General features: G+C 47.5%; 1 protein-coding gene across 1 annotated transcript in view; it reads left to right on the top strand.

Moving 5' to 3' along the window:
* The first annotated feature begins 12,681 nt into the window (after positions 1 to 12,681).
* LOC144694497 (uncharacterized) overlaps positions 12,682 to 27,532 on the top strand; it is a 130,853-nt gene continuing 116,002 nt past the window's right edge. Inside the window, exons 1-7 of the mRNA XM_078564993.1 lie at positions 12,682 to 12,772; positions 20,067 to 20,132; positions 20,412 to 20,474; positions 22,269 to 22,313; positions 23,933 to 24,040; positions 25,425 to 25,544; positions 26,007 to 26,054. Coding sequence (XP_078421119.1) covers positions 12,766 to 12,772; positions 20,067 to 20,132; positions 20,412 to 20,474; positions 22,269 to 22,313; positions 23,933 to 24,040; positions 25,425 to 25,544; positions 26,007 to 26,054 — 457 coding nt within the window. The 5' untranslated portion in view covers positions 12,682 to 12,765. The remainder of the gene's footprint in view (positions 12,773 to 20,066; positions 20,133 to 20,411; positions 20,475 to 22,268; positions 22,314 to 23,932; positions 24,041 to 25,424; positions 25,545 to 26,006; positions 26,055 to 27,532) is intronic.

The following is a 27,532-nucleotide window of genomic DNA, read 5'->3' as shown; positions in this document are numbered from 1 at the left end:
AACAATGGGCAGGATATTGGATGGCAGCTGGGCAGCCGACCCCCGCCACTGAAATGGGGCCCGCCACCATTTAAGTGGGCGGGCCAATTAAGGCCCGCCCAGCGGCATCCCCGACGGGAAGCGCTATGCACTTCCTGTGTGGAGGTGGGTGGGGGGAGGGATTCCCCATCTGTCAAAGAGTGCTCTTTCACACATGCGCTCGAAAGATCGCACTGCTCCCTGAGGCAAAGTCCTGTCTCAGGGGGAATAGTGTTGTGTCAAAAACATTAAAAAAAACATTAAAAAATTATTAACATGTCCCCCTCATGTGACAATGTCACACGAGATGGGACATGTTAATAAAGAACACATATACTTTATTAATTTTTTACAATAGGGACATGAAACTTCATCCCGTCAGTGGATGAAGTTTCATCAATAATCTGGAGCCCGCTGGGGCTCCTGGCCTGCCCGCCAGCCTTAAGGTTGGCCGGGCAGGTCTTTAATTACTTTAATTAGCCTGTCAATGGCCTCAATTGGCCATTGACAGGTCGGCAGGCAGACAGCTGATTTCGCTGTCCGACTGCCTTCCTAAAAATTTAAATGGACCGGGATGACGGCGGGAATTCCTCCTGACTTCATCCCACGTCATTTTCCCCTCGGCGACCGGGCCCCGCCCCCAAATCGCCCCAAAATCCTGGCCAATAACTCAGAACAAAATTATTGTCACTTGGACAAATGTATATTAATTAAGGAAAGCCAGCATGGGTTTGTTAAAGACAAATTATGCTTAACTAACTTGATTGAGTTTTTTGATGAGGTTAAAGGGAGAATTGATGAGGGTAATGAGGTTGATGTGGTGTACGTGAACTTCCAAAAGGTATTGATAATGTGCTACATATCAGACTTGTCAGCAAAGTTAAAGCCCATGGAATAAAAGGGACAGTAGCAGCATGGGTACAAAGTTGGCTGAGTGACAGGAAACAGAGAGTAGGGGATAATGGTTGTTTTTCGACTGGAGGAAGGTATAGAGAAGGGTTCTGTAGGGGTTGGCTGAATGGCTGGTTTGTGATGCAGAGTGATGCTAACAACACGGGTTCAATTTCTGCGCCGGCTGAGGTCACCCACAAAGGCCCCACCTTCTCAACCTCGCCTCAGGTGCGGTGACCCTCAGGTTAAACTCCCCACCTGTCGTCTCTGTCTAATGAGAGAGCAGCCTCTGGTCCTCTGGGGCTACGGCAACTTTCACTTCACGATGACCACTGCTTGTCTTGAGCTATATTAATGACCTAAGTTTGGGTCCACATGGCATAGTTTCAAAATTTAGAAATGACACCATATTTGGAAAAATTGAAAACTGTGAGAGATTTCAAGAGGATTTAGACAGGTGAGTGGAATGGGCAGGAGCATGGCAGATGAATTTTAATGCAGAGAAGTGTGAAGCGATGCACTTTAGTTGGAAGAACAAGAAGAGACAATATAAACCAAAGGGTACAATTCTTAAGGGAGTTGGGGAGCAGACGGACCTGAGGGTATGTGTACACATATCATTGAAGATGGCAGGATAGGTTGAGGAAGTGATTAAAAAGGCACTTGGGATCCTCGGCTTTATAAATATCACGTACAAAAGCAAGGAAGTTATAGTGAACTTTTATTAAACACTGGTTTGGCCTCAACTGGAGTAGTGGGCGGAATCGTCCAGTCCCATTGGTGGTAGGCATCATGGCGGCATGGGCTGACAATATGGCGAGAAGGGCAAAAATCGGTGTTATGCCGTCGTGAAACCAGTTTGTGATCACCCGACGCGCCCGTCAATAACAAGCCGCGTTTCCCACCACCGCACATCGGGGGCTTAATTTCAGTACGTTAGCATCTCGTCATAAGCCCTGCTCGCCGGAATCATCCCCCCCACGCTGGATCATCCGGCATGTAGACGTGATTGCACGCCGACGTGTTTCACATCTGGCGAGCTGCGCTTTCGCTCAGGAATTCAAGGTTTGTTTTCCTACCCTGGTTTTCGAGTAGCATCCGCGGGGCATAATCATCCCAGATTTGCACTAAGTGCCGTAGCAGGCGGGAAAAAGGACGTTTTACTCGCCAACCGCCATGGTGGCTTTTCACGCCGATTCCCTCACCACGCTGTCACCTTGCCACTTCATTATACCATGCGCCATATTTAAAGTACAAACGCATGCACACCTCTCAGTGATTCCAGCCCAGGACTGCTGCAAAAAGGACATGGCCCTGAAAGGCAAGAAGACTGCAGCTCCCCAGTTTAGTGACGCATCCCTCGAGCACCTTTTGGATGCCGTGGAAGCCCACCATGATGTCCTCTACCCCGGTCTGGCCGCAGGTGGGGCAACAACCTCACCACTCTGGTTTGGTAGGTGATGGCAGTGCCAATGTTGCATAGAAGAAGTTGGCCATCCAATGCAGATAGAGTATGAATGATCTCATCTCTGCTGCCACCAGGGTAAGGCAAAGCTTGATCTCATCCACGGTAACAGGGAGGATTGATGAGGGTAATGTGGTTGATGTGGTGTACGTGAACTTCTCTTGCCTCAAAGTCACAAGGTTCTAGGTTTAAGTCTCACTCTAGGTCTTCAGCACAGAAAAATCTACGCTGACTCTCCAGTGCAGTACTGAGGAACTGCTGCACTGTTGGAGGTACCATTTTTTGGATGAGATGTTAAACCGAGGCCCTATCAACCCGCTCAGGTGGGTGTAAAATATCCCCAATGTCCTGGCCAATATTTATCTCTCAATCACCATTATAAAAAAAAAATCTGGTCATTATCGCATTGCTGTTTGAGGGGATTTTCTGTGTGCAAATTGGCTGCCATGTTTGCTGCACTATAACAGTGACTGCTCTTCAAAAGTGCTACATTGGCTGTAAAACGCTTTGTGACATCCGACGGTCATCAGAAACACAATATAAATTCAAGTCTTTTATAAGCTTATTGAGTGGCAGCGCAGTCTCTAGAGGATATATGGCTTAATCCTACTCACATCTCCTTATGTTCTGCATTCAAAATCTTGTAGGCCTGTGATAGAGAAAAGAGGGAGGGACCGTTTCCACTAGCAAGAGGTTTGGTAACCCGAAGGCACAGATTTATTTTGTTGGTGAAAGAACGTTCTTTTCTGCGCCAAGTTGTTATGATCTGCAGTGCGCAGCCTGAAAGGATAATGGAAGCAGATTTAACAAGGGAATTGGACAAATATTTGGAAAGGAAATGTTTACAGGGCAATGGGGAAAGAGCGAAGGGGGTGGCAGTAATTGGATCAGCTCTTTCAGAGTGCTAACGCAGGTAGGATGGGCCAAATAGGAACGTGCTAATAAAAACAAAGTGCTGGAAAAATTCAGTCGGCCTGACAACATCTGTGGAGAGAGAAACAGAATTAACGTTTCGAGCTGAATTTGACTTCTTTGGAACTGAAGAGAGGTTCTTCTGAGCCGTTTCATTCTATTAATGTGTTATTCAGTGAATGGAGGATTTAAATCTAGTGTTAATGTTACTCAGTGAGTAAGGTATTTAAATCTAGTGTTAATGTTACTCAGTGAGTAAGGTATTTAAATCTAGTGTTAATGTTACTCAGTGAGTAAGGTATTTAAATCTAGTATTAATGTTACTCAGTGAGGTAATTAAATCTAGTACTAAATCTAGTACATGAAGCTACGAGGTGACGGTGTGGCGGGCGAGTCAGAGCCCACCTGCCATCGAAATGGCGTGTTTCCTGGGAATGCATGATTAATGAGGCAGGATTAGAACGATATGGTATGAAAAGCCGACATTGTGACCAGTGGGTAAAACACCCTTTTCCCTGCCCATTACCGCACTTAGTTCAAATCCGGGACAATACCGCCCTATATTTCTAGCTAGCTTTCTCTCAAACTCTTACTTTCCCTTCCTTATCAATCTTTTGGTCATTCTTTGCTGTTTTTTATATTCTATCCAATCTTCTGACCTGCCACCCATCTTTGTGCAATTATATGCTTTTTCTTTAAGTTTGATACTATCTTGAATATTTTAGTTAACAACGGATGGTGGGCCCTCCCCTTGGAATTTTTCTTTCTCGTATTCTAGCATTAATGTGTCACTAAGGTTTTTAAATCTTGTATTAATGTTACTAAGTGAGTAAGGTATTTAAATCTAGTGTTAATGTTACTCAGTGAGTAAGGTATCTAAATCTAGTATTAATGTTACTCAGTGAGTAAGGTATTTAAATCTAGTATTAATGTTACTCAGTGAGGTAATTAAATCTAGTATTAATGTTACTCAGTGAGGTATTTAAATCTGGTATTAATATTATTCAGTAAGATATTTAAATCTAGTATTAATGTTACTCAGTAAGGTATTTAAATCTAGTATTAAAGTGATTCATTGAGTAAGGTATTTAAATATGAACATACAAATTAAGAGTAGGAGTAGGCCTCTCAGCCCTTCGAGCCTGCTCCGCCATTCAATGAAATCGTGGCTGATCTGATTGTAATTTCAACTCCACATTCCCACCTACCTCCGTTAACTTTTCACTCCCTTATTTATCAAGAATCTATATTCCTCTGCCCTAAAAATTTTCAAAGAGACTGCTTACACTGTCTTTTGAGGAAGAGAGCTCCAAAGACTTACAACCCTCTGGGAGAAAAAAATTCTCTTCATCTTTGTCCAAAAGTGGGCGACCCTTTATTTTTAACAGTGGCCCCAGGACTAGATTCTCCCACAAGAGGCACCCGATGCGATGAAGCTACGAGGTGACGGTGTGGCGGGCGAGTCAGAGCCCACCTGCCATCGAAATGGCGTGTTTCCTGGGAATGCATGATTAATGAGGCAGGATTAGAACGATATGGTATGAAAAGCCGACATTGTGACCAGTGGGTAAAACACCCTTTTCCCTGCCCATTACCGCACTTAGTTCAAATCTGGGACAATACCGCCCTATATTTCTAGCTAGCTTTCTCTTAAACTCTTACTTTCCCTTCCTTATCAATCTTTTGGTCATTCTTTGCTGTTTTTTATATTCTATCCAATCTTCTGACCTGCCACCCATCTTTGTGCAATTATATGCTTTTTCTTTAAGTTTGATACTATCTTGAATATTTTAGTTAACAACGGATGGTGGGCCCTCCCCTTGGAATTTTTCTTTCTCGTATTCTAGCATTAATGTGTCACTAAGGTTTTTAAATCTTGTATTAATGTTACTAAGTGAGTAAGGTATTTAAATCTAGTGTTAATATTACTCAGTGAGTAAGGTATATAAATCTTGTATTAATGTTATTCAGTCATTAAGGTATTTAGATCTAGTATTAATGTTACTTAGTGAGTAAGGTATTTAAATCTAGCATTAATGTTACTCAGTGAGTAAGGTATTTAAATCTAGTATTAATGTTACTCAGTGAGTGAGGTATATAAATCTTGTATTAATGTTATTCAGTCATTAAGGTATTTAGATCTAGTATTAATGTTACTTAGTGAGTAAGGTATTTAAATCTAGTATTAATGTTACTTAGTGAGTAAGGTATTTAAGTCTAGTATTAATGTTACTCAGTGAGTAAGGTATTTAAATCTAGTATTAATGTTACTCAGTGAGTAAGGTATTTAAGTCTAGTATTAATGTTACTCAGTGAGTAAGGTATTTAAATCTAGTATTAATGTTACTCAGTGAATCACAGAATCACAGAATCACACAGTGCAGAAGCGGCCCTTCGGGTGGGTACGGGAAAGCGGGCGAGCCGGGGAAAGGCCTCAAAACAGACTGCGGCCTGTAACCGGGCTCCGACCTCGATCTCACGCTAGCTGGCCAATTAATGGGCAGCCAACGTGAAACGTGTGCGGAGAAGCTCAGTGCTACCAGGGTGGATGCGGGAGGAGCGCGAGCGCGGGGTTGCGCTCAGTGAAAAGCTCCCTGGAGGTACAGAGCTGCCTCAGGGAGCTGAAGATTTTTAGTATTAAAAATAAAGATTTTACAAATGATATAAACATGTCCCCACATGTGACTTAGCCACTTGTAGAGGGACATATTAAAAATTATGTTTAAAAAATGTTATTGTTTTTTTTATTTACCTTTGGAAACCTCATCCCACGCGTGGATGAGATTTCCTAAAGATTGCAAAGGCCGTCTGGCCTATTCGCCCGCCCGCCAACCATAAGTGAAAAATAGCATTCAATTACTTACTTAATGGCCTTAAAAAGGCCTCTTAATTGTCGGTGGGCCCGGTGCCAACTCTCGCGCACACCCGTAGGCTGAAATATTACCCGAGTGAGCGATGACGTCGAGATGCTCACCCAACGTTATTGCTGACTATTCTGCTCCTGATCGGGTTGGGCAGGCCCCTGCCCGCAGGAACGAAGAATCCTGGCCCTATTACAGAAGCTGAATGTAAGAATCATACACAGTCTTTGTCTGCCCAGGGGATAGGGGCAGGATTTTCCATTCCGGGACTGAGTCCAGTGGCGGGGGGTGGGGACGGGGGAGTCTTTCCTGCCGCGGAGGCCACTTGGAACTCGCGCCGTATCCCACGATGCCGGCCTCATTAAATATGCAGCTTGGGGGGTTTTCCCGACATATCGCGTGGCAGGGTGGGCTGGTGGATCGTGGCCCCGGCATCATATCGAGTGCCATTTTTAAAAGGCCCCAGACATAACTGACCCACCGTTGAAAGGTAGAAGCTGGACCTACTGAAGGTAGAAGGTGGACCTTCCGGAAGAATCTGAAGCTGGAATATGGACGTCCTGGAGCCCTGTAAAGAAAGAAGACCCACCTGGTAGATGCTCCCCCCCCCCCAATTGCTGCACATTCCAGCATCCACAGTCGCTAAAGGCCTCCATCTCGATCTCCAGAGCCAGCCCTCAGCCTTCTTCAGCTAAGTCTTGACATGTACATGCCATGTTGGTCCAGACATGTTCTGGGCTGGCGTGATTTCCTGCTGGAGGCGCGGACGATTAGGTGGAGGGGTGATTCTGGTTGGGCCTTCACCTGCGTCCCATTGCCGGGATGTAAATGAGTTTCACGATGGCCTCTGGTAGGAATGGGGACTCGCCATGACGGGCGGGAGAGCAAGACCCTGCCTTCACTTTATGCTGGCGGGAAACCAATCTTTTAGCTCTCACCGTATTGTTCCCACCCCCGCTGCTGCCCAGATCCCCGCCCTCACTGCCCTGCCCCCGCCGCCCTGCCCCCGCCCCCACCCCCATCTCCGTCCAGACCCCCGCCCCCACTGCCCTGCCCCGCCCCCATCTCCGTCCAGACCCCCGCCCCCACTGCCCTGTCCCGCCCCCGCCCAGACCCCTGCTCCCGCCCCCGCTCCTGCCCCCCTGGCCCCGTCTCCGCCCAGACCCCTGCCTCTCTGCCCCTGCTGCTCTGCTCAGCCTCTGCCACCACACCAGCCTCCGCTCACACCCCTACCCCACTCCCCCGCCATCCCCCCCCCCACCACGTAGCCCAGCCCCATCCCCCCCTCCCCACCCCCTCTGCCCCCTGCCCCCACCCCCACTCCAGTGGCTCTGAAGGTCACAGTCGCCCTCAACTTCTATGCCTCCGGCTCCTTCTAGGGGTCGGTGGGTGACCTTTGCGGTGTCTCCCAATCAGCTGTACACACTTGTGTCAAGCAGGTGACAAAGATGCTCTGTTCAGGCGTGCATTGACATTCATCCACTTCCGTTGGGACCAGGCAAGCCAGACAGAGCGAGCCAGAGGCTTCGCGGCCATTGCTGGCTTCCCCCGTGTCCAGGGTGCTATAGACTGTACACATGTGGCCATCAAGGCGCCAGCAGGTGAGCCCGGTGCCTTCGTCAACAGGAAGGGCTTCCACTCCATGAACGTGCAGATAGTGTGTGATCACAAGATGCTGATTCTACAAGTCAGTGCAAGGTCCCCAGGCAGCTCCCACGACACCTACATCCTCAGACACTCCCAGGTGCCGGGGCTCTTCAGTGCTCCGGCTCGGCTGGATGGATGGCTGCTGGGTGACAAGGGCTATCCCCTCAGAAGGTGGTGCATGACGCCTCTCCACCATCCAAGAACAGAAGATGAGCAGTGGTACAATAGGAGCCACGGCACCACAAGGGCTGTGGTGGACAGAACCATCGGTCTTCTCAAGATGCGCTTCCAATGCCTGGACCGCTCAGGTGGCGCACTCCAGTACCCCCCAGATTGTGTCTCTGTGATAATGGTTGCATGCTGTGCTCTCCACAATCTGGCGCTGGAAAGGGGGGACACAGTGGATGATGAAGACGCTGACACAGTGGATGTGGCTGCACACGAATCCAGCACTGATTCTGAGGATGAGAAAGCACAGGGGAATGCTGAGGGGCTAAACGCTGACCTGGGAGTACACCAAGAAGGCAAGGACACCCGGGAGACTTTAATCCAATGAACCTTCAGCCAGCTCCACACAAATGGATCGAGAGGACCAGCCTTGTCTGGCATTTCCATACTCGGCACTTAAGTGCTAAATCTGCCACTTCATCAGCTGCAACTATGGGCTTTGGACACAAACTTCAATGTCCACTCAAACACTCATGACACGTATGTAAAACATACAAATGCAGAACCAAGGAGCCACCCTCAGCCATGGTAACACATCTGGATTTAATTTTCACCATCATAAGGTCATACAAAGTCAAAACAAAACATTTTTCAAACATAAACAAATAATAAGTCCCTAATCTAGGGCCAACACAAAAGCACTAGTGAGAAACCTGTGGTGTGCTTAAAGTGCCTTATGCTTACATTTACGGGTGTTACATCTTGATACCGCCCGATCGCTTGGAGTGGCATCTGAGACAGCCTGCTGACTCTGCTGTCCTGTTGGCCTCGATGGCCTTGGCAGCCGTCCTCTGGCCCGTGGAGCCTGTGCTGGCCCCGCCTGGGAGGGATCTGCCAGGTCCACAGTCGGCATGTCCCCAGTCATCGCAGCCTCACCCGATGAAGCGGTCATTGGGAGAGGGCAGAGCAGCTGTTGCCCTCATCCAGAGCGACCTGAGAGGAGCCCGCAGATACGACAGGCAGCTACTCTGCCGATGTGAGGTCACCCCGGACCTCCCTGCTCACCGTGGATGGATGGGCAATGTGCTGGGAAACTTGAAGCCCACACCGTCTCCCACATTGGCCCTGACCAGCTGTGGCCACTGGTGCTGTGAGGGCTTGCAGGTCCGAGCATAACCCCAGGAGAACCTGCTTGTTCTCCTGGAGGTGCCTGTCCACGAGAGTTGCCACTCTCTCTATGAAGGAAGCATGATGCTCTACCATGAGGCTCATTGCATCACTGATGCTCCACGTGGACTCCCCACCACGGACACCAAGCGAAGCATATATCACTCCCAGATGCTCCCGCAACCCCGGCCGCATTTCCTGCAGATGCTGCATCGTGGACGACTCCAGGGGCACATCATCAGGTGCCCACATGTGTACAGTCTATAGCACCCTGGACACGGGGGAAGCCAGCAATGGCCGCAAAGCCTCTGGCTCGCTCTGTCTGGCTTGCCTGGTCCCAACGGAAGTGGATGAATGTCAATGCACGCCTGAACAGAGCATCTTTGTCACCTGCTTGACACAAGTGTGTACAGCTGATTGGGAGACACCGCAAAGGTCACCCACCGACCCCTAGAAGGAGCCGGAGGCATAGAAGTTGAGGGCAACTGTGACCTTCAGAGCCACTGGAGTGGGGGTGGGGGCAGGAGGCAGAGGGGGTGGGGAGGGGGGGATGGGGCTGGGCTACGCGGCGGGGGGGATGGCGGGGGAGTGGGGTAGGGGTGTGAGCGGAGGCTGGGGTGGTGGCAGAGGCTGGGCAGAGGCGGAGCAGAGCAGCAGAGGCAGGGGTCTGGGCGGAGACGGGGGCAGGAGCGGGGGTGGGGGTGGCGGTGGGGGCGGGGGCAGGGCAGGGCAGTGGGGGCGGGGGTCTGGATGCATTTATCTGAAAAGTGAGGGGCACATTCCCCCCCTCCACACCCCCTGCTGGCCTACCCTGCAGCCTGCCCTGCTCCTGGGGCAGACCCTGCAGCCTGCCCTGCTCCTGGGGCAGACCCTGCAGCCTGGCCCTGCTCCTGGGGCAGACCCTGCAGCCTGCCCTGCTCCTGGGGCAGACCCTGCAGCCTGCCCTGCTCCTCTACCCTCCCCTCCAGATTGCCCTGCTGAGCAGACACCCTGTGGTGTGACCTGAACGGCCATAGCGAACAGCCTACAGGAGGCTGCCAGGCCTTCCTTTAAACAGGCTGTCGGGTCACCATTGGACCCAGCGGTCTGTGCACGCCCCCCGCAGCCTGCACACTCCCGCTATCCACGGGAGTCGAAAATGCGCTGAGTGGGCCTTAATTGGCCCACCCGCGCAAAATGGCGGCGTGGCCCCGATCAGGTTTGCGCCCGCCCACGGCTGCTCCTGCTCTGCCCGCCCGACAGACAGAAAACTCTGCCAGTGTGTCAGTCGGTCTGGAGTCAGTGAGTCATTCCAGGGTCAGTGGGGGTCAATCTGCCTGCAGTCAGTGGGTAAGTCTGGGGTCCGTGGGTCAGTCTGTCTGTGGCAGTGGGTCAATCTGTCTGGGGTCACTGGGCCAGTCTGTGGTCAGTGGGTCAGTCTGCCTGTGGCCAGTGCATGAGAGCCTGTCAAGGTTTGACCTCCTGCAGTCTCACAGATAGGTACTTAGCCATGGTCCACAAGGGACCATAGACAACTCTCTGCCTTAGAGAGAGGGAGACAAACATATACCTTGAGGGGCACCACTCCACGAGTGTGAGGCCAGCCTCCATAAACTACCACAGTCACTGCAACTCCTTTCCTCCACTGCTCCTCTGCACAGATCACTCCATCTCATCCGTGTTCAGAAACCTCCTCATAATCCTTCCCCTTTCACCCTAATACTTTGCTGTTTTTCCTCTTCTTCCTCGGGCTGATGTGAGTTTAGCTGCCGGGTGTGAAGTATTTGAGATATTTTGCTCAATGTGGGAATGTTGATCCCTCAAGACAAATGGCACAAGTGAGCCTCGAGATTAAATCTAATTCACTCCCTTCTCCCACAGAATGGGGACCAGCTCACTCCTAGGTAATTTGTAAACAGCAGGAAAAGGAGGTTCAGGGATAAACTATTTGGATTCACTACAAGCACGATGTGAGCTGCAAAGAGAGGGTAAGTGACCTGTGCAGTTTGGTCAGAGTTTAGTGTGTATTGGCTGCATCAAGTGCTGGACCCTCCCAGGGAGAGGTTCAGGGGATGGGGAAAGCCTTGCGGAATGAGTTAGCCTTTTCCTTTCTGCTGCTAGCCTATTTTTTCTCCCGTTAACACAGAGTGTAATGGAGGGTAAAAAAATAACAGCAGGAATTTCAATGTAAGTGATTACAATGCGAATGGAAGTGGGTCGGTGCTGGGTAAGAGCAGAGGGATTTGGGGAACAGGTTCACAGGACATTAAAGGCAGCCCCTCAGGGCGATAAGGCCATGAAACAAGCTAAAGAAATTCTAGTTTTATAATGGAGGTACAGAATATAAAACACAAGAGGTTCAGATGAACCGATCTAAAACCTCAGTAAGATCTCTGTTAGAGGACTGTGTGCTGTATTGTGTCCACATCATAGGAAGGATGTTGGGTCTCTAGAGAGGGAACAGGACAGATTCATTAGGGTGATGCCTGGTATGAAGAAATACAATTACAGAAAAAAACTTGGAAAAGTGTTTGTTAGAACAGAGCAGATGGTGGGTGATATTTTGGAAATTTTAAAACTTGAAATCAGGTAAAAGCAGCAGACTAGGGTGGGGAATGGGATTAATTGGATAGCTTTTGAAAGAGCTGGTACAGGTGTTGATGAGGCAATTTTTATCCTCCTGTGCTGTTTGATTCTATAATAAAGCTACTCTGGCCGCAATTAGGTAAGAGTGGAACAAAACGAGGGCATTCCTGCTGAGCTGGGCCCCAGAGAAGAGATAATGGAGAGAACAATGTGATCAACAGTGCCAAATGCAGACAATTCTGAAAGAGGACATAGTTTGTGAGTTTGGTTGGGGCTGTTTGGCACTGTGTAGAAAGAGGAAAGAGAGTAATGGAGACAGGAAAGAGCGTAAGAGAGACACAGAAAGAGAGTGAGAGAGGCACAGGAAGTGATTCTAAGAGAAAAAATATGATACTGGCCTCATAACAGTCAAGATTGAAGTCCCATCCTGACCTCTGTGTGTGTGGTTTTTGGGAAGTGCAGTTTATGTATTAATTGAGCAGACAGCAGACAATAGCAGCCTGGCCCATCTACACTGCTGAACTTTAGAAAATTACGTGCTTCCCCACATTCTCTCAGAATAGATGCTCTTTTGGTGCCTAACAGAGTTAGCAGAAAGGAGTGGGTTTCACTTTATGGACCCCGCAACCTCTTGATCAGGTCTGCAATGCTCAGCTTTGGAGGAGAGAGTGTTGACACCTCTAGCTAGTGGATTCATCATTACTTATGGAGGGGAGGGAGTGTGTGGGGAGGGGAGGAATATGTTGATTTCTTTGAGGCAGGGAATAAGGTAACAATTCCTTTTAGACACACAAAGCTGGAAATCAGCCAGGTGAGGCTGTTTGTAAAGCTGCAGCTTCAGGGGAAGGTTTGTTCATCTGGGCGAGGTTTTTAGTCACTCCCAACCTGCCTAGGCTTCACCTCAATTAGAGCACCCATCAGGCACAAATCAGATTCGAGCTATTAAATTGAAGAAAAGGGAAAGGCATTCCGATTGAATCCGTCAGTGTTCACGCCTTCTCACACGCAGAGGGTGTTAAAGACAGAAAGCAGCACAATCAGCAGCTCACACAGACTATAACTCAGCACGGAATGGCAGGTAGGAACTATTTCACTAAAGAATTACAAAAACTTCACGAATTTTGTAATCTCGAGTCCAGAGAGCAGGTCCCACCTGTACAGCTCAGAGCATTGTAAACATTGCTGATCGGACATTTCCCCTGAAGTTTTAATAATTTCTTATGTATTTATTTATGAATCAGTCAATAAGATTGAGTTTAGAACTTAGATTTAATGCATTTCATTTCACATTGTAGCTGAAAAGTTTGTTTTCAAAGTTTACTTTATTTCAACAGACCTTTGAAATTTTTTGGCTCTAATGAAGTGATCTGATGGGTCTGTGCTTAGTGGAGGGTCCGTGCTTGGTGAAGGGTCTGTGCTTAGTGGAGGGTCTGTGCTTAGTGGAGGGTCTGTGCTTAGTGGAGGGTCTGTGCTTAGTGGAGGGTCCGTGCTTGGTGAAGGGTCTGTGCCTAGTGGAGGGTCCGTGCTTAGTCGAGGGTTCGTGCTTGGTGAAGGGTCTGTGCTTGGTGAAGGGTCTGTGCTTGGTGAAGGGTCTGTGCTTAGTGGAGGGTCTGTGCTTAGTAGAGGGTCCGTGCTTGGTGAAGGGTCTGTGCTTAGTGGAGGGTCCGTGCTTGGTGAAGGGTCTGTGCTTGGTGAAGGGTCCGTGCTTGGTGAAGGGTCCGTGCTTGGTGAAGGGTCCGTGCTTGGTGAAGGGTCTGTGCTTGGTGAAGGGTCCGTGCTTGGTGGAGGGTCCGTGCTTGGCGAAGGGTCCATACTTGGCGGAGGGTCCGTGCTTGGCGAAGGGTCCATACTTGGCGGAGGGTCCGTGCTTGGTGAAGGGTCCGTGCTTGGCAAAGGTTCCATGCTTGGTGAAGGGTCCGTGCTTGGTGAGGGGTCCGTGCTTGGTGGAGGGTCCGTGCTTGGTGAGGGGTCTGTGCTTGGTGGAGGGTCCGTGCTTGGTGAAGGGTCTGTGCTTGGTGAAGGGTCTGTGCTTAGTGGAGGGTCTGTGCTTGGCAAAGGGTCTGTGTTTAGTGGAGGGTCTGTGCTTAGTAGAGGGTCCGTGCTTGGTGAAGGGTCTGCGCTTGGTGAAGGGTCCGTGCTTAGTGAAGGGTCCGTGCTTGGCAAAGGGTCTGTGCTTAGTGGAGGGTCCGTGCTTGGTGAAGGGTCTGTGCTTGGTGGAGGGTCCGTGCTTGGTGAAGGGTCTGTGCTTAGTGGAGGGTCTGTGCTTAGTGGAGGGTCTGTGCTTGGTGAAGGGTCTGTGCTTGGGAGAATATTTTTATGCAGTGAGATATCGTGATCTTGAATCTGTTGCCTGCAAGAGGTAAGGGGAACAGGCAAGGCAGTGGGACTAATTGGATAGCTTTTTCAAAGAGCTGGCACAAGTACAATGGGCCATATGGCCTCTTTCTGTGCTGCATGATTCTATGATTCTACTTTCACTGAGCTGACTTAGCACAGACCTGGGACGGGCTGTAGGATGTTCCTGGTCTGGATATTTCAGAAAACATTGGTCACTGTACTAAGGAAAGCAGCCTTCTATATCCTTTAATATTACACGTTTTCCTCAATCTCCATCCTCTCTGGTAAGAGTGAGACCAGTGGGCACTCACAGGATGGACCGACTCCTGATTACCCTGCGCTGTCTCACTGCTCTCTCTCTCTTCACTTAATTACAGTTATTTTAAACTCCTTGCTTCGTTTGATCTTGTGTTCTGACTGGACTGACAGTTTCATTCTGAGCACTGAGATGTGAAATGTTGCTGTTTAATCTCAGGACAGAGGCAGATCCAGATAGCAACATAGGAATGCTGGATGTAAAAAGGGGAGATGGATCAGGTCATACAGTCACGGGACTGGGTATTCTGGTTAAACCCCACAGTCATATGGATTAATACTAGTCCAGGTACATAACCACTATACTGCCGTAGCCTGAGCCAGCGACCAATGCAGAGGGAGATGTACTGAGAGGAGTTTCAACACCGATAAATACGGGCATAATACTTTGAAAACAATTATGGGGACACACTTGATGAATTGTGTGAACTAGTTAGGGAAGAGATCTAGGAGTGATAGCAGACTCAGTACTGACCATAGGTTTTTTGAAGAGGTAACAGAGAGGGTTGATGAGGGTAATCACAATCACAGAATTGTTACAGCGCAGAAGGAGGCCATTTGGCCCATCGTCCCTGCACTGGCTCTCCGAATGAGCAACTCACTTACTACCATTCCCTATTTTCGCCCCATAACCCTACGCAGTCTTCCTTTGCAAATAACAATCTAATTCCCTTCTGAAAGTCTCAATTGAACCCGTCTCCACTCTTGGGCAGTGCATTCCAAACCCTAACCACTCGCTACATAAAAAGTTTCTCCTCATATCACTTTTGCTTCTTTTGCCAATAGCTTTAAATCTGTGCCCTTTCATTCTCAATCCTTTCACAACTGGGAACAGTTTCACCCTATCTGCTCTATCCAGCTCCCTCAAGATTTTGAATACATCTATTCAGTCTCCTCTCAACCTTCTTTACTCTAAGGAAAAGAATCCTAACTTCTGCAATCTATCTTCATAACTGAAGTTCCTCATCCCTGGATCCATTCTCGTGGATCTTTTCTGCACCCTCTCTTATGCCTTCACATCTTTCCTAAAATGTATGACTAGAATTGGATGCAGTACTCCAGTTGAGGCCAAACTAGTGTCTTATATAAATTCAGCATAACCTCCTTGCTCTTGTACTCAAAGTCCCTATTAATAAAGACTAGGATACTGTATGCTTTACTAACTGCTCTCCCAACCTGTCCTGTCACCTCCAATGATTTATGCCCCCAGGTCATTCTGCTTCTGCACCCCCTATAGAGTTGTACCCTTTATTTTATATACGCACATACATATGAATTAGTATCAGGAGTAGGCCATTCAGCCCCTCGAGTCTGCTCCGCCATTCAATAAGATCATGGCTGATATGAATGTAACCTCAACCCCACATTCCTGCCTACCCCCAATAACCTTTCATCCTCTTGTTAATCAAGAATCTATCTAGCTCTGCCTTAAAAAATTTATACTGTCTTCCCATGTTCTTTCTACTGAAATGAATCACTTCACATTTCTTCGCATTGAACTTCATCTGCCACCTGTCTACCCACTCCACCAACCTGTCTATGTCCCTTTGAAGTTCTACATTGTCCTCCTCATAGTTCACATTGCTTCCAAATTTTGTATCATCTGCAAACTATGAAATTATGCCCTGTACACCAAGGCCTAGGTCATTAATACTGATCCAACACTAATGCTGTTGATGTGGTGTACGTGGATTTCCAAAAGGCATTCGATACAGTGCCACTTATAGGCAAAGTTATAGCTCATGAAATAAAAGGGACAGTAGCAACGTGGATACAAAATTGGCTGAATGACAAGAAACAGAGAGTAATGGTTGATGATTGTTTTTTGGACTGGAGGAAGATTAGTAGTAGAGTTCCACATGGATCAGTATGTGAGTTGATCTATTGTGTACAGTTTTGGGCGCCACAGTATTGGAAGGATGTGAACGCGTTGAAGACAGTGCAGAAGAGGTTTACAAGAATGGTTCCAGGGATGAGAAACTTCAGTTATGAAGATAGATTGAAGAGGTTGGGACTGTTCAAGGGGAGATTTGAAAGAGATGTTCAAAGTCATGAGAGGGCTGGACAGAGTAGATCTGGAGAAATTGTTCTCATTCGTAAAAGGATAAAGAACGAGAGAGCACAGATTTAAAGTGATTTGCAAAAGAAGCAAATGTGACGTGAGAAAAAACTTTTTCACACAACGAGTGGTTCGAGTCTGGAATGCACTGCCTGGAAATGCCATGGAGGCAGGTTCAATCGAGGCATCCATGAGGGCATTAGATCATTATTTGAATAGAAACAATGTGCAGGGTTATGAGGAAAAGGCAGGAGTATGGCACTAAGTCATAATGCTCATTCGGAGAGCTGGTGCAGACATAATGGTCTGTATGACCTCCTTCTGCGCAGTAACGTTCTGTGATTCAGTGATTCTCTGATTCTGAACTCGGAATGATTTCTGACTTACTAAATGCAGTAGCTGATGTAATCCTGAAACATACAGACAGTGTCTTGCCTGGGCAGGTGTCGAGTTAGTTAATTTTAGCGAAGATGGTGGGAGGATAAATTTATGCAGTTACCTGCAGCCCCACACAGTCACCATCTCTCCCTCCTCATTCCCCCCCCCACTCCCTCCTCTATCTCTCCCTCCCTTCCTTCCTCCCTCCTCACTCCCTCTCTTCCGATTCTCACCCCTTTGCTCCCTCCCTCTCTTTCCCTCCCTTACTTGCTGACTGGGCAAAATAACGTGGGACTCTCCGTTTCATAAATGTTTGGCTCATTCACCCTCGCATCAAGCGCAGATGGTTTCATATTAACGCATGTTCCAACAGAAGCTCAAAATGTGGGTATTTTGATTCTTAGACTAAAGCACAGATCATTCTGTCCAGGGAAGATGTGAGGAGCGCTTCATGGGTTTGAATTTGATAGTTGTTTTGTTTCCAGGAGCAATTACTGTGCGCCATAAAAATGAAAGCAGAGCTCTGTGATTAAAAGCGATTAAACAGAATCCTCCCGTAATTACAGAGCAGGGTGGAATTGGGCGGAAATCTCTCTCTGGATAATCAGAAAACAGTAAAGTTACTTTCTGTAGTTTTCCAGCCTCACCAAGTGGGATTGTTCAGCTTCCCTCTCCTGGAAGGTGCTGGCCCCTCTGCAGCTGCTGCTGCTACTGGGAGTTAACCCTGGGAATCAGGAGCACCAGGTGAAATTCTGCTGCCAGGGTTTTCTGTCCCATTCCAATCTGCTCATTCTCTGCATATTTCCATCCAATTTCTACCCCATTGCTCCTTGGCCTGCTGATTTTCTGAAGTCCAGCTCCACCGGCTGGGCTGCGGAGTCAGCTGTGGTTCAGTGGGTAGCACTTTCCCCTCTGAGTCAGAAGGTTGTGGATTCAAGCCCCACTCCAGGACCTCGGCTCGAAATCCATACGGACACTCCCAATACAGTACTGAGGGAGTGCTGCACTGTCAGAGGGTCTGTACTGAGGGAGTGCCGCACTGTCAGAGGGTCTGTACTGAGGGAGTGCTGCACTGTCGGAGGGTCAGTACTGAGGGAGTCCTGCACTGTCAGAGGGTCAGCACTGAGGGAGTGCTGCACTGTCGGAGGGTCAGTACTGAGGGAGTGCTGCACTGTCAGAGGGTCAATATTGAGGGAGTGCTGCACTGTTGGAGGGCCTGTACTGAGGGAGTGCTGCACTGTTGGAGGGCCTGTACTGAGGGAGCGCTGCACTGTCGGAGGGTCAGCACTGAGGGAGAGCTGCACTGTCAGAGGGTCAGCACTGAGGGAGTGCTGCACTGTCAGTAGGTCAATATTGAGGGAGTGCTGCACTGTCGGAGGGCCTGTACTGAGGAACTACTGCACTGTTGGAGGGTCAGCATTGAGAGAATGCTGCACTATCAGAGGGTCACTACTGAGGAAGTACTGCACTGTTGGAGGGTCAGTATTGAGAGAGTGCTGCACTATCAGAGATATAGAATTTGATTTATGAAGTACAACTCATTTGCAATAAATCTCCAATTGTGAATTATTTAATGAATCATTTGGTTCCCATTAGATTTAACCTTCAGGCAAGACCGAACAGTGGTGAATTCAAAAGATTTATTGTCAATTAAAAGGTAGAAAGATAACAAGTTAAAAAGATAGAGACAAAGTTTCAATTAATAGCAAAAGGGAAAAACTTAACAACTAAACAGACTTTTCACAGCTTCCTCAGGTGATCAGACCAAAGGCAGGGGGATGATGATCACTCTCTGGTCACTCAGTACGTGGATAACATGCTAACAAAACTGCTTCCCAAAACCTTCATTTTTATACTCTCAGCGCACATTTTCTTACCTTGAATTAGCCCAACTGTCAAGCAATAATTAGTTAACTTAACCATCTGCCTATTTATAATTGGTTCCTGACACCTGTGAACATTTTCCCATGCAGTAACACAATGGGGCTACTCAAAATGTTTCATACTGGAATAATATCTTATTCTTCATCCATCTTCATGTAACCTCCCAAGGTCATGAAAGCTTTGGATTTAGCACAGCTTATCTTTCCAGACTGGCATTTTAGTACACCACCACCTGAAAGTTCCCATCCAAGACACTCACCATCATGACTTGGAAATATGTCGCCGTTCCTTCACTGTCGCTGGGTCAAAATCCTGGAACTCCCTCTCTAACAGCACTGTGGGTGTAGCTACACCACATGGATTGCGATTCACCACCACCTTCTTAGGGGCAATTAGGGATGGGCAATAAATGCTGGCCCAACCAGTGAAGTCCACATCCTGTGAATGAATAAAAAAAAATTTTAAATCATGTGTTAATTACGTGTTACCATAAAACGTAAAACATAACAAACTTTCTGTTATAGGTTACATTACCAGCCTTTACCAGTACATTTATTAAATAATTACTTATTCTTCAACTGTCTCACAATCAAGGCTCACTACTTGTTCAATCATGTCTGGTCGGTTTCCAATTACACAGTAACTGGTTAGTTTTTAAAATGTATCCTGAGTTAATTCAAAATGGCTTCTGACCATGTTAGCTTAATATCTTAAATAATCTATTGAATCAGGCTACACAATAGTCGTCACACTTAAATTATTGATTTTAAAACTACCAACAGAGGGGCAATGAGGCATTAAACTGAGGCCCCCCTCTGTCCTCCCAGAAGATCATAAAAGATTCTTGGGTTACTATTGGAAAGTAGCAGCGAGTTCTCCCACAGCCAATATTTTATCCCTCAACCAATATCTCTGAAACAGGTGATTTGCTCATTGTCTCATTTCTTTTTGTGCGACCTTACTATAAGAGGCCATTTGGCCCATCACGCTTACACCAGCCAAAAAGATCCATCCAGCCCAATCCCGTCTTTCAGCTGGTTGTCCACACTCATGATGGTTGTGCCATGTTGCTACATCTAACTATTGCATTTCCTATAGCAGAAGAGTGAGAACACTTCAAAGGTACTGCAGATACAAAGGCTGTGAGGCACTTTGGGACATCCTGGGGTGGTGAAAGGTGCTATAGAAATGCAAATTCTTTCTTGCCTCGGGTTCCTGAGCTCAAGAGTCTCTGTCTGTTGGCGAGTGTGGCATTAATGAAGAGCTGTATGTTCTGGCCAACATTCCTCCATTAATAATTGTGTATAAAACACTCAGACATGTAAGGAGATGCAGTTTAAATATTTGACTTTCTTCTCACCTGCCAACTTTTAATCTATTTTTTTCTCTTTCTCTACAGCTGACTATGAATTGGATCGTGTAGGAAATTATCAGAAGTTGAATCATGAAGATTACATGGACAGCGGTAAGCAGGCTGTGTTTTTTCAGATTTTGTCCTGGGGTACTGTATAAAACAAGCCACATCTGAAGCCAATTACTGGAAAAATTGAAAGGAACATTGAATAGTTGAAGCAGAGTTTGCAACATGTAAAGTCGTAGATCGCACATGGGATACAGTCTTGATCTGGAGTGTCAGCTTGCATCCAGAGTGACTCCTGGGGTTGCCTGAATCGGTGCGAGTCTCTGATGTGGATACATTGCTCTGATCTGGTGCTAACTCCACTTATCTCCAATTCCCTAATAGGTATCTTTGAAATAGAGAATGGCAGAAACAGGACGATGGGCGGAGGAAACTACTCAGACAGTGGTAAGGACAGGTTTGCTGTGGGTGCTGGAAGCAATGAAGGGGAATGGTGGGATCATTTGGAGGAAGTTGGTCTGCCCAATGGGGTGGCTGGGTCAATGAGTGGGCTCTGTAAGGGGTAAGGTGAGGCTGTCAGACACAGTGAGACAACATGGTCTACCCTTTGTAACCTTGTTTCTCAGGCCGGAGTCAGTAACATCCCTTAAATTAAATAGTTCCTGCTGACACCAGGAGATCATTATGGGGCACACTGACCTGCTACAGATTGTCACTGACTGCTGGTGATACCTGTCACACTTTCTCAATCCACAGCTTGACTTGTGGTTTCAGCAAATTAAAGCATCAATCAATCACTCAGGGGAGTTCACATCCTCCTGAAACATAGGGCAGGATTTTCCCCCCCAGTGCGGGGAAGGTGAAGTGCGGGCGCGCCTCTGATCGGCGCGCCCCAAATCGGGGGGCGAGCTGCCATTTTACGTGGGCAGGCCAATTAAGGCCTGCCCAGCGTGACGTCCGCACAGAAGCGCTATGCGCTCCCTGTGCGGGTGGGTGGGGGGGAGGGGATTCCCTAAACCTGAGAGTGCGCTCTTTCGCACATATGCACGGAAGAGCTCACTCATCTCCCTGAGGCTAAGTGCTGCCTCAGGGAGATCATCTCTACTGTACAAATTATTAAAAATAGAAAAAAAAAATCCCTGAAATGTCCCTTCATGTGACACTGTCACATGAGTTGGGACATGTCTATAACTTTTTTAAAAACTTTAAATTTTTTAAAACCTACATGAAACCTCAGCCCGCCAGTGGATGAAGTTTCATGCTTTTTCTAATTCCCGCCGGGGCTCCTGACCTGCCCGCTAACCTTAAGGTTGGATGGACAGGTCCATTGATTACTTAAACGACTCTGTCAATGGCCTCAATTGGCCATTGACAGGTCGGCGGGCGCACAACTGATTTTGCTGTGCCCCCGCCTTCCTGAAAATTTAAATGGGGCGCGATGACACCTTGCATCATTTTATGCGTCGGCGAGCGGGCCCCGCCCCCGCTTGCCTACAGGAAAATTCTGCCCATAGTGAGTCTGAGCCACAAACAGCCAGCTTTGAGCCCACAAGTCTGGTGACTTGGAGTGCTGTTTACCAGCTGTTGCTACCTGGCTTTGTCATATGATGCTGAGTCATGTCAACTATGACTTTAATCAGTAACTGATTAACTTTTGTTACCTCTGCACTTGAATATTTTGATGAGCTCCTGGCCAGTTTCCCATCTTTCACCCTCTGTAAACTTGAGCACCTCCAAAACTCTGCCTGTGTCCTAACTCACTGAAAGTTCCGTTCACCCATCTGTGCTCACTGACCTACATTGGCTCCCAGATCGGCAACACCAAGAGTTTGCAATTCTCATCCTTGTTTTCAAATGTCTCCATGGCCTTGCCCCTCCCTTTCTCTGTAATCTCCTCCAATGCTACAATCCTCAGATCTCTGCACTGCTCCCATTCTGGCCTCTTATGCATTACCAATTTTAGTCGCTCCACCATTGGTGGCCATGCCTTTAAGCTCTCAGGGCCCTAAGTTCTGGAATTCCCTCTTTACACTCACTGCCTCTTCATATCTCTCTTTGCCTTGAAGCCACTCCTTAAAAACATACCTCTTTGACCAAGCTTTCGTCTTTTGATCTAATATCTCCTTAAGTAGCTTGATGTCAAGTTTAATAACACTGCTTTAAAGCAGTCTTGGGATGCGTTACTATGTTAAAGGCGCTGTATAAATGTAAGTTGTTAAGTTGTTCGCTCTTCTCTTGCAGCTGTCACGGAGGTGATAACCTCAAAACTGACCTCACTTCCACCACGTGAGTAACTCTGCACAGGCCTTGGGATAGTGAGATATACTGGATGGAGATTCCGTGGTCCTGCTCCTGCACTGGGGCAAACAAGGAAATGACTGTCCTGGGGAGGGCTATGCTAGCTACAGTTCAGGAGGGATGGGATGTCAGTGTCATGCTGACAGGATGCGTGTATATGTCTGAGTGATTAAGCATGTGTGAGCATGTGTGTGGCTGTGTTTGTGTTTGGCTGTGTGTCTGAGTGTCTTGAAAGGCTTATCCTGGATAATGGAAGAATTGGGTACCATTGGGAAATGAGAATGTCAGAAATTTCTTGAGTTAGCTGGAGACAAAAGGTTTTCTTTGGGATTGATAGGCTTCCAAACACAATCTGAGACTATAGGGAGACCAGGAGAATGGAGGGCCATACACTGATTCCTTATCACACATCTTCATTTTCTCTCTCTCTCTCTCTCTCTCTCATTCACTTTCTCATAGTCTACCACACTCTCTGTTCTTCTGTCTCTCTCTCTTTCTCTCTGACTCTCTGTTCCCATCCCTCTGTTGCTCTGTGACTCTTTGTCCCTATCTCTCTGTTTATCTCAGTCTATAACTTGCTCAATCTGTCTCTCTGCGACTCTCCACCCACCCGCCCCCCCCTCTATTACTCCCTTCCTTGTGTTTCTATTTTATCAACCATCTGATCTCTGAATTTTTGTCTCCCTCCTCTCTCCAGCCGCATTTGCTGAAATCCTGACTCCGATTACAGTCTCCCTCTCCAAATTATTCTTTCCCAAGACTTGACACCCGTGGAGCTCTCTCTCACTCTCCCCTACACCGGGCTTCCCCTTCAGGCTTTCCTTAGTGAGGTTTAAAAACACTGGAACAGGAGGAGGCCATTCAGCCCCTTGAGCCTGCTCCACCATTCAGTGAGATCATGGCTGATCTGTATCAACTCTTTGCACCTGCCTTGGTTCCGTAGATAGAGATAGAGGATCAGCCATGATCCTATTTGGAGAGGGGGACTGTGATCGGAGTCAGGATTTCAGCAAATGCGGCTGGAGAGAGGAGGGAGACAAAATGGCGGAGAGTCTCGAAGGGCGGAATGAGCTACTCCTGCTCCTATTGTCTATGTTTCTATGTAACCCTTAACACCCTGGGTTGATAAAAATCTGTCAATCTCAGATTTAAATTTATTAATTGTGTTTCTACTGCTTTGTGTCAAAGACATCTCCCACTCTTTGTGTGAAGGGGCATTTCCTAACTTCTCTCATGAATGGTCTAGCTCTGATTTTCAGGTCATGCTTCCTTGTCCTAGATTCTCCCACCAGCAGAAAAAGTTTCTCACTAAGCTATCAATTTCTAATCTTTCAAATTTTAAAAATCTCAGTGAAGTTATTCCTTTAGTCTTCTATATTTCAGGAAAGACAAGCCTAGGTTATGTAATCTCTCCTCATAATATAACCCTTGAAGCCCTGGTGACATTCTGGTGAATCTCTGCTGCATTCCTTCAAAGGCCAATATACCCTTCCTACACTGTGATGCCCAGAACTGTATACACTGCTCCAGCTGTGGTCTAACCAGGGTTTTGTGTAGCTGAAGCATGGTTTCTTCTCTTTATTTTGTCTTTTGTGGGTTTTCTGCAGGAGGCACTTACAGTAGTGCTGGTTCCTCCTCTCGACGCCAGGTTCTCACAGGAGGGTATGGAACAGAGGACTTTGCTTCATCAACTAACACCAGCTATCACAGTGCATGTAAGTACCCCAGAGAGTGAGGGGCGGGGAGAGAGGGACAGAGAGAGAGGGAGACACAGGGTTGAGAGCGGCACAACTAAGAGAGAGAGAGAGATGGACAAGAAAAGGAAGAGAATGAGAGAAAGGTGATTAATGGTTAGAGATGGAGAGAGGGCTAGTGAGGTGGAGAAAGAGAACAAGAGAGAGACAGTGGAGAGAGATAATGAGAGGGAGGGATAGTGAAGAAGAAAGAGCAAGAGAGTGAGAAGGAGAGAGACAGATAAACATAGGAAAGAAGAGTGAGGGAGGGAGGGAGTGAATGAGTGCAGAATTACTCCTAGGGTTGGGTCTGATCTCCAGTATTGGAGAATGAGACTGACACTCCTGGTATTCCCTTATTTCCCATCGCTGAGCACCCTGACACAGTGTTACTCCCCTTCCCACCCCAACACTATTATCCGCCCCCCCCCCGGATACCTTCGGCTGACAAGTATCAAGTAACATTCGCACCACACAAGTGTCAGACAATGACCATCTCCAACAAGAGAGAATTTAATTGTTGCCACTTGACGTTCAATGGCGTTACCATCACTGAATCCCTCACTATCAACATCCTGGGGGTTACCATTCACCAGAAACTGAACTGGACCAGCCATATAAATACTGTGGCTACAAGAGCAGGTCAGAGGCTAGGAATCCTGCACTGAGTAACTCACCTCCTGACTCCCCAAAGCCTGTCCACCACCTACAAGGCACAAGTCAGGAATGTGATGGAATACTCCCCACATGCCTGGACGAATGCAGCTCCCACAACACTCAAGAAGCTCAACACCGCCCAGGACAAAGCAGCCCACTTGATTGGCACCACATCCACAAACATTCACTCCCTCCACCACCGATGCACAGTAGCAGCAGTGTGTGTACCGTCTACAAGATGCACTGCAGGAATTCACCAAGGCTCCTTACACAGCACCTTCCAAACCCACGACCACTACCAGCTAGAAGGACATGGGCAGCAGACACATGGGAACACCACTACCCCTCCAAGTTCCTCACCATTCTGACTTGGAAATATATCGCCGTTCCTTCACTGTCGCTGGGTCAAAATCCTGGAACTCCCTCCCTAACAGCATTGTGGGTGTACCTACACTACATGGACTGCAGTGGTTCAAGAAAGCAGCTCACCACCACCTTCTCAAGGGCAACGAGGGATGGGCAATAAATGCTGGCCCAGCCAGTGAACCCCACATCCTGTGAATGAATATAAACACTTGTCCCAGACTCTGCATGTCCCGAGAGTCTGTCTGTCTGTCTGTCCTGACTAGATCCTGTCTGATCGATGAGATGAGATTTGGTGCAGATGTTTATCGCACTAATGCCATGATTCTGGTTTTTTTTCCAACAGCGGGACGAGGCACCTCCAGTGGATATTCCCGGACCCGATTCCCAGGCTCAACACTTTCAATTTCACCAGAAACATCCTTGGAGCGGAAAACGTTCATCAGCCGGAGAGGAGGATATGAGGGTACGTGGAGGGGAGGGAGAGGTAACTGTGACTGATGAGAGAGAGACAGTGAGAGAGAAAGAGACAGGGAGAGAGAGAGAGATAGGGAGAGAGAGAGAGACTGAGAGATATAGGGAGAGTAAGAGACAGAATCAGGGAGAGAGAGAGAAGGATACAGACAGAGAGAGGGAGAGAGAAAGAGAGAGTGGCAAAGACAGAGTAAGAGAGAGAGAGACAGGGAGAGAGAGAGAGAGAGACAGAGAGATAGGGAGAGTGAGAAACAGAGAATCAGGGAGAGAGAAAAGGAGGCAGAGACAGAGAGAGGGACAGAGAAAGAGAGGCAAACAAAGACAGGGAGAGAGAGAAACAGAGAGAGAGAGAGAGTAACAGAGAGAGGGAGAGCAAGAGGCAGTCAGGCTGATGAATGTTGCATGTTGCAAGGCTGCAGAAGAGCTACCTGAAATGAACGTTCTTTTTTTGCAGGGAGTTCCAGTGGAAATTCCTCCCCAGAAGTCTCACGAAAAGAATTCAGTAAGAACATCAAACTTTCATTCTCTTCTGATTAACCAGTAAACACTAACCATGCAAGATCCCAAGTATAGAGGAGGGTGCTGCCCCCTTCTCCAGCATTAGAGTGTTTGATGGGGACAGTGTAGAGGGAGCTTTACTCTGTGTCTAACCCCGTGCTGTACCTGCCCTGGGAGTGTTTGACGGGCACAGTGTAGAGAGAGTTTTACTCTGTATCTAACCCTGTGCTGTACCTGTCCTGGGAGCACTTGATGGGAACAGTGTAGAGGGAGGTTTACTCTGTATCTAACCCCGTGCTGTACCTGCCCTGGGAGTGTTTGATGGGGACAGTGTAGAGGGAGCTTTACTCTGTATCTAACCCCGTGCTGTACCTGCCCTGGGAGTGTTTGATTGAGACAGTGTAGAAGGAGCTTTACTCTGTATCTAACCCCGTGCTGTACCTGCCCTGGGAGTGTTTGATGGGGACATTGTAGAGGGAGGTTCACTCTGTATCTAACCCCGTGCTGTACCTGCCCTGGGAGTGTTTGATGGGGACATTGTAGAGAGAGGTTTACTCTGTATCTAACCCCGTGCTGTACCTGCCCTGGGAGTGTTTGATGGGGACATTGTAGAGGGAGGTTTACTCTGTATCTAACCTGTGCAGTACGAAAGATCATATAATGATAGAATGGCGACAGCACAGAAAGATGCCATTTGGCCTGAGGGTGCAATTCACCGAGTTCCACTCATCTTTTTGCTGTAACCCTGCAATTTATTTCCTTTTCAGATAATCATTCTATTCCTTTTTGAATGCCTCAATTGAATCTGCCTCCACCACTTTCTCAGGCAATGCATTCCAGATTCCAACCACTGACTACATTGCTTCTTTTGCCAATTACCTTAAATCTGTGTCCTCTGGTTCTCAATAGGTCCACCAATCTACTCCATCCAGACCCTTCATGTTTTTGAATATCTCTATCAAATCTCCTCTCAACCTTCTCTTCCCCAAGGATATCAGTCCCAACTTCTCCAATCTACAATACTGAAGTTCCTCAACCCTGGAACCATTCTTGTGAACTTTTTCTGCACCCTCCCTAATGCTTTCACATCCTTCTTAAAATGTGGTGCCTAGAACTGGACACAATACTCCAGTTAAGGCTGAACCAGTGTTTTATAAAGATTTAACGCAACTTCCTTCCTTTTGTACCCTATGCCCCTATTGATAAAGCCTAGTTTGCTTTATTAACTGCTCTGTCAACCTGTCTGTCCACCGTCAATGATTTATACATGGATACACCCAGGTCCCTCTCGTCCTGCACCCCCTTTAGAATTGTACCCTTTATATTATATCATCTCCCTGTATTCTTCCTACCAGAATTAATCACTTTTTACTTCTCTATATCAAATTTCATTTGCCACTTGTCTGCCCATTCCACCAACTTGTCTATGTAGTTTTGAAGCTCTACACTATCTTCCTCACAGCTCACAATGCTTCCAAATTT

The sequence above is a fragment of the Cetorhinus maximus genome, chromosome 20 (genome assembly GCF_964194155.1).
Source record: "Cetorhinus maximus chromosome 20, sCetMax3.hap1.1, whole genome shotgun sequence".
NCBI classification, from domain to species: Eukaryota; Metazoa; Chordata; class Chondrichthyes; order Lamniformes; family Cetorhinidae; genus Cetorhinus; species Cetorhinus maximus.
Note: the sequence above shows the minus strand (reverse complement) of the source record. Positions and strands in the feature narration are given on the sequence as shown.